Genomic DNA, 13524 nt, shown 5'->3' with positions numbered 1-13524 from the left:
GTGGTGGGAGGTCTGGAATGGATCCCGTGTAAGGGAAGGGAGCACTGTATAACCCGACTTGTCTCTTGAGGGCAGAAAACAAGCTTGAAAGAATTAGGAGTACTGGTAAAAGGTTTCCCAGGGAGAGAAGAATAGTTCAAACTAGAAGGAGATGGTTGGGTGATTGCTGTAATGCATTGACAAAAGGGATTTGCCTTGTCTGGGTAGTTTCAAGCAATTACTTCTGGCCATGATCTCTCACTGCCCTCTGTAGACAAAAGAGATTATGTGGGAGCCTCAGGGATCCCATCATGGTGGATGCCTTCTAGCTCTAACTGGTTTTCCATGTGTGTGTGATGATCAGGTATCCACAGCAGGGTCATGCCTAGGCCACTCCCTAGCTTCCTTTTTAATATAAAATTATAGAAAATAGAGGGGTAACTGGAGGCTCTGTTCCGGGTAACAGGCATTCTACCATGCTACATCTGAAATTAGTTTTGTGGGTGCCTGTGTCTAGCGATCTATTGTGGAGATATGTTGCAGTCATGAGCATCCCCACCAGTCTGCTGGGAAGACTGGTTATCTCCCGAAGTGATCTCAGCTCCTTATCCGCAATTCCAATTGTGTTCAGGAGTATGACTGATACATCTCCTGTGCAAAAGCCATGCTGTTCCAAGAAAGCTTATGTGCGATTTGGAGGTACTCGCCACCACAATCCTTTGAATAAGCTTTGGTGCCCTTTTGAATTTCGTGTTCACCATTGCAGTGTTCTTTAGCATCATATCCTAAGCTTGACTCTTCTCTTTTAGAAAAAGAATTCACAAATATTTTTGAAAAATAATTCACAAAAATTAAAATGATCAATTTCTGCTAAGAAATGGCACATCATCGGACCCCCAGGGATGTAGCCATGGGGGGGGGGTTCTTGGGTCCAGGCCCCCTTCCATTACAAAAATGAATGGTGCGTGCCTGCGCCGCCGTGCCCAAGCCCCCTTATAATGGTGGCATTGTCTGGACCCCCCCCCTTCCTAAATCCTGGCTACGTCCCTGGACCCTTTTGTTTTGTGTGTCCTTGACTGAAATGAGGTCAACAGAAGTTACACAATTGTTAGTGCTCTCATTGTCTTATGGGTTTACCTTGACACCGTGTCAAAATTCTGCTTCTATAGTTGAAGATCCCTTTGGATTTTGATGCCCAAGATTCTATAAAGGCTGTTTCCATCCATCTCTGCTTGAGCCATATATGCTTATTGTGCTGAAGGCTTAGTTTATATACACATTATTTTCAAATGCCTGAGCTAACAAACATCATTTTTAGTAATTGTGCCCTGCCCTCTCTAAAGATAATTTAAATCCTTTTTTTTATCTAAAGCAGACACACTCAGCTTGTTGCAGATAAGCAACACATTTATCTGCTGCATTTTGGGCATTTTCATTAGGTAGTTGGCAATTTAGATACTGCTTTCTGTACAAGATTGTATATATTCCCCATTAGCAACCTGGATCTTTCCTTTAACATTTTTGTCAATTTCATCCAAGAAAGCATCAAAATGTGTTGTAACTGGTACCGCCAGAATTCATAATCAAGAAATTTGATTTCTCTTTGTAAGCATCAACTGCCAGAACACTTTCTCTTAAAAGGAATTACTTCCTCATGTCTGTGATTGTGAGCAATGTTGCTAAAATCAGTTGAGCCCTGGTGCCTTTGTCTTGTACTTGGAGAGTACTATTGACTTGCACCTTTCTAGGAAGGGTGCCGGTTTTTTTTGCAATGTGACCATTTTATAACAATTATAGCATGAAAATCTGATTGGCTTTTTGGGTTCACATTTGGATTCACTAATTTGATTCATTTGGATTAGGTAATGAGGGAGCTTGGAGGCAACACATTCCCTTCTGAGGCATGAAAGAGATTCTTAAAATTAAAATTAATAGCATGTAAACCACCCAGCCACGAGATAAAGGAATAAACATATCTCACAAAGTTCCAGTCAAAAATTGAATGTTTTGCTAATCATTAAATTGAAAACCATTTTAATGCAGCTTATCAAAATTATGGTTGATATGACAATATGTGCTTTTCAGTCTTTCTTAGAATCAAACCTTATAAGATCCATTTCAGTTTAGGACAGGATACGGAGTTGAGGACTGCCGTGTCACCTTAATCAATGATCTCCGTCTGGGCATTGAGAGGGAAAGTGTGACCCTCTTGGTGCTCTTGGACCTCTCAGCAGCCTTCGATACCATTGACCATGGTTACCTTCTGGGACGCATAGGAGAGCTGGGAATCGGGGGCACTGCATTGCAGTGGTTTCGTTCCTATCTCTCAGGCAGGTTCCAGATGGTGATGCTGGGAGACAGTTTCTCTTCTAAAGAGAGTTAAAATCTGGCGTCCCTCGGGTGCCATCCTGGCTCCCATGCTTTCAACATTACATGAAGCCGCTGGGTCAGATCATCAAAGACCTGTGGTAGGGTATTTTAGTACACTGATGACACCAGATATGTTCTTTATGTCTCAGACTGTTGCAGTGACTAAGGATGGCCATCTCTCCTGAATGAATGTCTTAAGGTGGTAATGACTGGTGAAGGGAAACAGACTCAAACTGAATCTGGACTTGCTATAGGGGCCCCTAACCCAAGATGGAAACATGTCAACCAGTTCTGATGGGGTCACATTTCCCCTGAAGGATTGTGTTCACAGATTGGGATACTCTTGGACTCATCCCTTCAGCTGACAGCTCGATAACATGACGGTCAGGAGTGCCTGTTATCAATTTCGGGTGATAGGCCAGTGCAACCCTTCCTGGATCCAAGCAATCTAGAAAGAGTGGTACATCGCTGGTAACCTCTCGACTTCTGCAATGCTCTACATGGGCCAACTTCGGAAACTTCAATGGTGCAAAATATGGCAGCCAGGTTGGTCGCAGGTACATCTGGAACTGATCATATAAAGACCCGTTTTGAAATCTCTTCATTGGCTGTCAATTAGTTTCTGGGACACAGTACAAGTTATAACCTTCAAGCCCTACATGGCCTGCATCCAGACTACTTGTGGGTTCTTTCTATGCCATGGTGACTTGTAATGAGTGTCCACAGTGCACCGCTGGTGCACTCGTTACGCAAGAGTGCTGCATGGTGGCGTCCAGATGCTACAGTGCTTGCATAACAATGGCGGCGCCATGTCTACAGGGCACCACCATTTTGACACTCTTTCAGTGCTAGGTTGAGGGCGTGTGGAAGCACCACCCCGAGGCAACCCTAACACATGACAAGGGCTCATATTATAATAATAATAATTTTTATTTATAACGCTACTCCAAAGATCCTAGCGGTGAACCGCAAGTAAGCTGCTAATTCGCAAGTAGCTAATTTGCCCCCCAACAGTCTGGGTACTCATTTAGCGACCTCGGAAGGATTGCAAGCCTGAGTCGAGCTTAGGCCCTTTTGCTGTTTGAACTCGAAAAACCTTGTGGTTTGTTTTGAGTGACTTTGGCTGCATACAGGCATTAACCACTGCACCACCAGGGGCAGGACATGCCTCCCTATCCCTTTCAGGTAGGCTGACCTTCTTCTGGTTTTGGCCTTCTCCGTAATTTCTCAAGTATTTTGTAACTTTCAAAAGAGAATCTCTGTCTCCTAATTGGCTGTTGTAATCTACTGAAAAGCATTATTGATTATGGGGGGTTTGTGCTTGGAACAGATTACTGTTTACGACACTGTCGGGTGGTTTCAGGGCACAGCATTTGACGGCCTCCTGTCTGGAAGCCAACCTGAAGGGCCCAGCCATTTATACATGTGTGCTTCATGACACCCAGAGTTCATCCCGCCCCCCCTCTCGCCCCCTCCCTCTTCCCCACACCGCATGCCACTAGAGCCTTCATTGAAGCTGATTTGGGCTTCAGTGGGGCTGGAAAAGCAAAAATGGGATGGATCTACGCTCTTCCTTTTTTGGCCAGCTTCAAGCAGATTGGGGCCACAAATGTAGTTTTTGCCGTGGCCCCAATCCCATCTTAGACGGGGGGGCTTCAAACCGCTCCTTAGCGCCGTCTGTTCGGCCCTAGTCAGATTTTTTCCTCTTTGTAAAGATATTTTGCTTGGTTAGCAATTCAGAGACAAGTGAGCAAAATCAGCTGCTTTTACTTGTGGGATTTTTCCAAAAATTAAAAAGTGGCCAATTTTGCCACTTTCTGTAATGGGGTCGGGTTCATGCTCCATTCGCGCGAACATGGGTCTGAAAACAATCCTGCTTTTGTGGGATTTCCTTGAATTTATTTAGTTATTTATTTTTACTCCACCTTCTCCCAAAATGGGACTAAGGCAGCAAACATATATAAACAAACAGTTAAAATGGTGACATATATTAAAATCATAAAATATTAAAAATTACAATCTAAAATTTAAAACATATTTAAAAACTAAACCGTCCAAGTCCACAGGATTTGGGCTGCTTCCCTACTATGTGATTTAACTACCTCCTATGACATCCTTTCAAATATTCTAACCATGATTATCATGTCACTTTTTATTTTCTCTTCTCCAGGCTAAACATACCCAGTTCCCTAAGCCATTCTTCATAGGGCAGACTTCCCGACCTTTCGCATTTCCTCATTTTCTAGGACATGTCTCGCTTGTCAATATTCTTCTTTGGTGTGGCTCCTCGAAACTGGTTACAACTACTATGTTATATCTGATCAAAGACAGATCAGTATATATTACATCCTCGAAGCGCTAGACACTATGCAGCCTAGGAATTGCATTAGTTTTTTAAAACTGCCCATCCACATTGTCTGAACATGTTCTGTTTGTGGTCTAGTAAGACTCCTAGGTTCCTTTCCCTGACTCGTTGTCAAGCTAGGTGTCACCTATCCTATATCTGTGCTTTTGTTTTTTCTCCTTTAACATAGTCATTACATTTCTCCCTATTGAAATTCATTTTGTTAGTCTTGGCAACCTTCCCATCTGTTAAGGTCATTTTGAATTCTGATCCTGTTCTCTGGGGTATCAGCTACCCCATCTTAATGTGTGTCATCTGCAAAATTTGAAAGATGCCTTTTATTCATTCATCAAGTCATTGATGCAGATGTTGATCCTGATTCAATTTTTTGAGACTATGGCAAAATGTTTCTGCCACTCGTATGAGATTTAGCCCTACCTTGTCATAAGTCCTCTTTCCTAAAACTGCAGGCCATTGTCAAGAATCCAAATAGTTCTTGGTGACACCATCTGTGGAGCCAGTTGTTCACTCACTATTTTCCTCTCCTTTTTGGAATATGCCCTTCAACTGGGAAAAAGGACATGAGAAAAGGGTGCTCAACACCCATATCATCTCTCGAGAAGTGACCAGTGGGGTCCACAGGTCTGTCCTGGGCCCAGTGCTATTCAACATCTTTATCAATGACTTGGATGACAGAATTGGGGGTATACTTATAAATTTGCAGATGACACCAATTGGAGGAGTAGTAAACCCCAGAGGACAGGTCAAATTCAAAATGACCTTAATAGATAAGAAAGCTGGGCCAAAGCTAACAAAATGATTTCACTGGAGAAGTGCAAAGTACTGCACTTGGGCAGAAAAAATGAAATGCACAGTATGGATGGGTGACTCCGCTGAACGCGACTAGTGTGAAAGGATCTTGGAGTCCAAGTAGACCACAATTGAACATAAATAACAGTCGATGCAGCATCTAACAAGGCCAAGTGTATTTTAGCTGCATCAATAGAAGTATAGTGTCTAGATCAAGGGAGTAGTAGAGCCACTCTATTCTGCTCTGGTCAGGCCCCACCTGGATATTTGTCCAGTTCTGGGCACCACAATTTTAAAAGGGCAACTGATGAATGTGAAAGGTCTTGAAACCATGCCCCATGAGGAATGCCTTAGGGAGCTGGGATGTTTTAGCCTGGAGAGAGACGTTAGTAGCCCTGTTTAAATACTTGAAGGGATGTCATACTGAGGAGGGAGCAAGCTTGTTTTCTGCTGCTCCAGGACTAGGACCCAGAGCATGGATGCAAGGAAAAGAGATTCCACCTCAACATTAGGAGGAACTTCCTGACCAGTAAGGGCTGTTCAACAGTGGAACAGGTCTCCTTCCTTGAGGTTTTAAACAGAGGCTGGATGCCCTCGTTCGGGATGCTTTGATTTGATTTCCTGCATGGCAGGGGGTTGGATGATATAATAATAATAAAAATAAAACAATAAAATTTATTTATATACCGCCTTTTCACAGTGATCAAAGTGGATGGCCTCGAGTCTCTTCCATTCTATGATTCTATGGTGGGTTACAGACCGCCCATTTGGGGGGGCTGTACCCGCCCCTTTCCCCGCTGTATCGGGGCCTCAGCTGTTAGACAGCAGCCGCTGAGGCGCGACCCGCTGCTTTTCAGGCTGCGGGGAAGCGCAAAACGCCGCTTCCCCGCAGCCTGAAAGGGGTGTCCTGGGGCTGGGAGGAGGAGAAAGGGCCGCTTGGCCCCTTTCTCCCTTGCTTCGCTGGCGCAGCCGTCTGAAGGCTGCGTCCAGCGACGCAAAGCAGCGCCGCAAACCAGGAAGGAGCTCGAAACGGAGCTCCTTCCTGGTCGCGCTAAGGGCGCACTACTCCCTGGCGCGAGCGAGGACGTCCGTCCGCGCCGCCCTGATAGAGGTGGCGCACGCCGTTACGTCTTCATGGCGGCAGCCGTCTGGACCCCGCCTCATTTTTTACGCGCAGAGGCGTCTTAGGGTACAGAGGTGCAAAGCACCGCACCTCCCTACCCTAGTACACCGCTCCGCGCGTACTTTAATGGTGTGTGTACCCGCCTATGATCTATAACAACCTTCATCAGCCCTTTTAGTTCCTATCTAGAGCCTCATAATCACTTGTGCTATCTGAAGTACCTTTCAGTGTCATTGGTTTCCACATGGACCAAAAGGAAGGGGTAACAGTCAATAGACTTCTCTTGTCATCTTCACTGTCACATCATGTCACAAAGTTTTGCTCTAGGGAGACAACACCCCTCCCAAGACATCTTGTCAGGCCCACTGTTCCTATACCCCTCAGAAAGGAGTCCCCCACAACCACTGTCGATCACTGTCACCTACTTGATATACTTTCTAATCTCGGGTTCTCAGACTCTGTTCTCGACTGGTTTAAATCTTATTTGTTAGACAGATCTTTTGCAGTGGTCATGGGTGGTCAGACTTCATCCTCTGTTCCCTTATCTGTTGGAGTTCCTCAGGACTCTATTTTGGGCCCCCTTTTGTTTTCTCTATACAAATTGTCACTAGGTAAATTTGTCAGTTTTTTTGGTTTTTCCTATCATCTGTATACCAATCACACACAGCTGTATCTTTCTACTCTTGACCTTTTGCTGGGACTTGAACAGCAAGTTTCATCTTGTCTGATTGCTATCTCTCAGTGGATGTGGCAGCGGTGCTTGAAGCTCAACATGTCCAAGATGGAGCGTCTTGTCTTTCCACCAAAGTCCTTCCGTCAATATTCCTTTTCTGTTTCTGTTAACGACATCTCTATTCGACTGGTTCAGGAAGCTTGCAGTCTTGGTTTCATCTTTGATTCTTCTCTGTCATTTATCCCCCAGATCCAGGCCATGGTCAAGGCCTGTAGATTCTTTCTTTACAGCATTGCTAAAATCCGTCAGCTTCTTTCAGCCTCTGCTGCCAAGACTCTGGTCCATGCCCTAGTGGTTTTGCGACTTGGTTATTGTAATCTTCTTCTGACAGTTCTTCCTCTCTCTCACCTTCATCCTTTAATTTCTGTCCAGCATTCAGCTGCACGTACTTTGACCATGTTTCTCCTCTATTATCTTCCCTCCATTGGCTCCCCTTCCCCTTCCGCAATCAGTATCAGCTTTTGTTGTTGACATTTAAAGCCCTACATGGGTTCACTCCACCTTATCTATCTGAATTTCTCTTGCCTTACATTTCTAATTGTTCCCTCCATTCTGGTAGTCAGGATCTCCTTTCCCAGCCTAGGATTTCCACTGCCCTGTCCTGGATTCGTCCCTTCTCATTTGCTGCCCCTCATTCCTGGAACCTTCTTCCCCCATGAGTGCAGCTCATCACTTCTCTAACCAGTTTTAAAACTGAGTTAAAGTCTATATTGTTCAGGGAAGCATTTCCAGGTACAGTAGAGTCTTGATTATCCGACATAAACGGGCCAACTGATAGTCGGATAGCCTAAAATGTCGGATAATCTGAGGCTCAGTGTCCCCAATGGTCGTGCGCAAGCACCCGCACTGCCATTGGGAACAAAAGTCCCTCCCCTCCTTCCTTCCCTCCCTCCTCCCTCCCTCCCTGCTTACCTTAGTCCTGTCCGTGGAGGAAGAGGCCTGGGTGCCTGGCCCTGGCTTGTCCTCCGTGGCCGCAGAGGACAAGCCAGGCCGAGGATGCAGCCTCGGCATGGGCCCAGACCTCTCTTTCCCGGGCCTTTCCTCTCCTCAATGGGCTCCCTGGAGTCCTTTGGGGGAGAGGAAAGGGAAGCAGGGAAGAAGAAGCCTGAGCACCCGGCTGGTCCTCCTCTTCCCGAACCTCCCCTTTAATCCAAAGGGCTCTGAATGGGTGTGAAAGCCTCGTTTTCGCTTGTGAAAGGATCGGGGACAGTATGAACTTCCTGTGGTTAATCTGGGTTCTGACCTGGGGTAAAAGGTAATCTGAATGGCCCCTGAGTTTCCGGAGACTGGAACTAAGGGTGTTCTATGGACCTACCACCTCAAAGGTCTTGGACTCAAGAACCACTAATCCACAGAGCTTACATTTTATTCTGTTTGTTGGTTCCAAGCCAGCTCATTACAGTAGTAGGACAGTATTGATCCAACATCAGCATCTGCCGGCTCCAAACAACAAGGAGAAGTATTGCTGAGGCTTATCAACATGCTGATGGGAACCAGCAGGATCACTGATATTGAACAATATGAGAGACAAGATGGAACTCTGTAGCATCATACATCTTAATGGTTAAGGGTCTGACCTGGAGTCTTCTGCTGCCACTCGCTGGGACTGGGGTTGCTGATAGGAGTGGAACCACCATAACACAATACCTCCTACTCTCATCCAGTGTGACAGGTCCAGTATACCATAAGAAGGTCAACAGAGTAGCATTCCACCTGACTTTTATCCAGAGGATGCTGACATTCAGGGCAATCAAGGCTGTTTCAGTACCATGTCTTTGCCTGAAACTAGACTGAAGTGGATATAAATAATCTGTTTCCTCCTGGAATATTTGAAGTTGCCCTGCCACCACATGCTCCTTTTATTGTGTATTTCAGTAGACAATCTGTACTTTATAGCCCTTGGTGGAAGAAAAATATGGTTCTGGAAGATTAATTTTTGAGATACTTTAATAATAATAAAATATGATGTGTTTAATTTATACAGCAGTCCAAAATAGAGCATAGCGGTTTAGAAAATTATATAACAGTATAAGAAAAATCTACAATTAAGATACACTGTATCTTCAGGCCAGCCCCTGATGATGCTGGGCCGGCCTGCTCTCTCCCTCAACGGCCGAAAGATGACAGTTATGGAGGGAGGGCGCTCAGTCTTCAGGCCAGCCTCTGATGACGCTGGGCCGGCCTGCTCTCTCCCTCAACGGCCGAAAGATGACAGTTATGGAGGGAGGGCACTCTGTCTTCAGGCCAGCACAGCCTATGACTCAGTAGCCCAGCCTTCCCCAGCAGAGATTTCAGGCTTGGGAGACATAGAGGAGCAGGACCTCTATGTCTCCCAAGCCTACCTTCAGCCAGGGAAGGACAGAAAGGGTGTCCCTCCATTGATCTAGGAGGTTATATGAGAAATGCTCAGCAATCACTAAACAGTTGTGATTAGGATATATTGCAGCAATATAAACAGCTGCAAGACACTGAGCTTTTTTGTCAGACCTTATCTGTGTTCCCTGGTGTTCCCTGGTATTGCTCTGACTCCCTTGGACTTTGTTGTCTGAAACCTTGCCTCCTGAATTATGGATTGACCTGGAACCCTTGATCCTGGACTTGACTTGCTGGAATTCTGGATCATTGGCTTGCCTTTGCCTCTGCTCTATTGGACATTGGATTGGTACTGTGATACGGGACTTGGTTCCTTGCTGCTGCAAAGCCTTGTATTTGTTTGTTTGTAAAGTTGGCCTCAGCCTTTATCAGCAGTTTGTTGTCTGCTTTCCCGGACATTGGATCTCTTTCATGCTTTAGGGTTTATCGTTTCATTATTTTGTTTTGTTGGTAAAATGGTTATTTTCAGTTTAATCAAGTTCAACATTTCAAAAAGAATGTAAGATAATGTTAATAAACATTTATTTATCTAGATTAAAATTATTTAGAATATTCTGGCTTTGCTAACCATTTTTAATTATTGTAGTGTACAATAATTAAATCATATTTAATTATTGTAATGCCACTTTACTTTACAAGGAAAAAAATGCTATCATGATGCCAGCACATGAGGTGAACACAAGACATTTGAAACTCAATGCAGTATTAACAATAGTGATAGCAATGTAACATTTGGTATATAGTATTGGTGGAAACATGTACAAAGCAATTTAGGGCAGCATGAATACAGGAAGAAAATATTGACTGAGGAAATGTGATTCTGTTTCATAATCTTGAAAACAAAAAGAGCAGCATAAGAAAACCACCAGATAGCAAAGGAGAGACATGTCTAAGTTTGTGCACTTATTAATTGTACTCAGTGATAAAATCCTGAGAAGATGAAAATAATCTGTTATTCCTAACATGAACTATGCCTTATTATGCCTTAGAGAAGAATCATGCTCCTATTTTTCATATTGTTATGAAATTCACTATGAATAAAAATATTTATAGTAAAGGTGGAAAAGTAGAAAACATAGAAGACGAAGACTTTCATGGTCGGCATCCATAGTTTTTTGTGGGGTTTTTTGGGCTGTGTGGCCATGTTCTAGAAGGGTTTATTCCTGACGTTTTGCCATCTTCAGAAGATGCCAGACACAGATGCTAATGAAATGCCAGGAATAAACTCTTCTAGAGCATGGCCACATAGCCTGAAAAACCCACAAAAAACAGAAGAGTTCTGCTCCCTTTGTGCAATCATTGGTGGTCTGGGAAAGAAAACCTCTTACTCCCTAATGAGCTGAAATGTACATAACTGAGCCTCCAGTATGTGGTGGAGTAGGGGGCAAATTGGGCTGGCAGTGGCAGTGATTTAGTTACTGGGAATGCACCACCATGATATAGTTGGAAAGGGCAGGTGAGGAGGGGCTCTATACACATGGCAATAGACACATTATACCTGCATGCAGTTGTATTTTGAACTATAGCCTTTCATTATCTAAAAGAAGTTTCTGTTTCTCTTCCTCGCCTTTCCAGGTACAATGCTGGTAGTCACTGGTTTGGTCTATTATTTGCTCAGTAAGCAAAAGAAAAAACCCACAGAAAATGGACAAGAGCAATGTAGTGATCCTTATGATGGAGTTGTGGTGACAGCAGATACAGATGACATTGGGCGAACATACACATTCTGCAGGGAGGTACGCAAAGGGAAACACAGCTTCGCAGTTCAGGATTTGAAGAACATCTTCAAAGGCTACAAGAAGGAAGAGATTGTCACAACAGACTCTTCAACTATATTGTTTACAAAGAGGCAAACACCATTAGAGGAGAAGGTTGTGAATATCATCCTGTCTGTTGGAGAAAATTCAGAAGAGCCAGAAAAACTGGCTGATGAAATTACATCTGACACAGCCCTCATCCTTAATTCCCAGCTGTGATACCCCAGCAAAAGCAGTTAATAGCTAAAATAAACTCTTTCTGGTACCTGCAGTTATTATGAAAATTATGTGCTTGCCTGTGATTCCAGTGTCTGCCTCACAGACATCCTGATTCTACTCACAGGAGATTATCACACGGGGTAAAGGATGGATCCCTCACATTCTTATTGCATGATTGAGTGAAGTTTATCAGATGACATCTGTCCTTATCCTGTCCTTCAGTCGTCCTTATCATGTGATTGTGATAAAATTATCTGATGTTGTCACTCTTATCCTGTACTTCTCTCACTGATGTGGCATGGCCATGTCACTGTGTATTAACAGAAACTCCTGTTAATACAATGGCAGGGCCATTGACAGGAGGAGGACAGAATAAGTGCGAACGCGGTGAGGATGGGAATGATCCCTTTTTACCTCATGTGATAATCTCCACAGAAAAAAAACTTACCACTTTGGACTAGTGATAGGGCCAAAGATTCCCATTATTGTTGGTGAACAGGGATAAATTTCCAAGAGAACCATGTCCTGCTTCCTGGAGTTCATGACACTTTTCTTATTGATGAAGCAATTTGTCTGCTTTTTCTTCCTTGTTTAGTTATTCTTTTACTGTTATTGCAATGGACAGTGCTGACAGCAGTTGTGAAAGACCACTGTGCCCAGTTGCCCAGTCTCAGGAACAACATTGACACTATATTGCAGAGCAGATGTCTGCTTGAAAATAGGTGTTATAAGGACTGCAGAGGGATGAAATCTGTACTCCGCACAGATTGCAGGAAACATATTCAGGGGTTGGTATGTTGTCATGCAGCAAAATAAAACAGAATCCAAAATCCACAAAAGAGTGATACCTTTATTAGCCAACCAAAATGCACAAACTATATCATGAAAACTTTCAAAGCTCCATTGGCTTCTTCATCAGGCAAAAGATGTTAAAAATCATACTGTGGAAGAAAGGTGACAATGTTAGTCATAGCCCTACATTTTCTTTCAGATATTACGTCTGTTGTCAGTTTAGATGGTAATGAGGGATCTCAGTGCAGGTAGAGGCCACTTCCCTTCTTGGTCATGTCCACCAACCCTACATCCCTGCAAATTGGGAATCACTATCTTGTGATTTTAGAGTATGTTGATGTATTATTAACTGTCATTGTTAATTTTGTTACCTGTATTTATTGGTAGTTTTTTTTTAGGTTTAGATAGTTGTATTTTATTATTTTTAAATATAGAAACAAACCACCATAATTCATATATACAATACATACAACAATAGATCACATATTACTTCCAGTGCTGAAGTAGATGACGTGTTATCTAAATACTGTTCCACAAACTCTTATTATATCCTTTTGTTACCATCTGAAAAGATTCTCAATCTGTCTTAGAGTTTTATAACTGTATACAAAAACCTAAAAATATTTGAAAAAACCTCAAAAGACATATAGTTCTTCTAGAACTGTATATGCATCTACAGATTCTATTCTTCTTATTAATATACATATTCTCTTATCACCACTATCCATCAATAGTTTTTGTGATTGTTTTATATTAGTTCTTTACTCTTCTCCCCCTTAATTACACTTATTTTCCCTCCTTTTGTAACAATATAAGTTTCTTAATGATTCATATTTAACCTTCATTTTACAAGTTCTGACATAAACAAAACCATTTCCCCAGCTTTTTTTTTTAACTACTCTGTTAATGCAATCCACCTGTTTTCTATTCCCTCCAATTTTATACATGCAACCCAAGGCTCCCATTCTTTATAAAAATTCTACAAAGATTTTTTTTTTTTAAAAAAAAAAATTTTTTCACCTCA

The 13524-nt window shown here is 43.0% G+C and overlaps 1 protein-coding gene across 2 annotated transcripts in view; it reads left to right on the top strand.

Annotated features, from left to right (window-relative positions):
• TMEM72 (transmembrane protein 72) overlaps positions 1-12573 on the top strand; it is a 34987-nt gene extending 22414 nt beyond the window's left edge. For both annotated transcript variants that reach the window (XM_042460510.1, XM_042460509.1), the window contains one exon: positions 11308-12573. In XM_042460510.1, coding sequence (XP_042316444.1) covers positions 11308-11708 — 401 coding nt within the window. In that variant the 3' untranslated portion in view covers positions 11709-12573. The remainder of the gene's footprint in view (positions 1-11307) is intronic.
• Positions 12574-13524: the final 951 nt, after the last annotated feature.

This window comes from Sceloporus undulatus, chromosome 3 (genome assembly GCF_019175285.1).
Source record: "Sceloporus undulatus isolate JIND9_A2432 ecotype Alabama chromosome 3, SceUnd_v1.1, whole genome shotgun sequence".
NCBI classification, from domain to species: domain Eukaryota; kingdom Metazoa; phylum Chordata; class Lepidosauria; order Squamata; family Phrynosomatidae; genus Sceloporus; species Sceloporus undulatus.
This window is presented reverse-complemented; position numbering and strand designations above follow the sequence as displayed.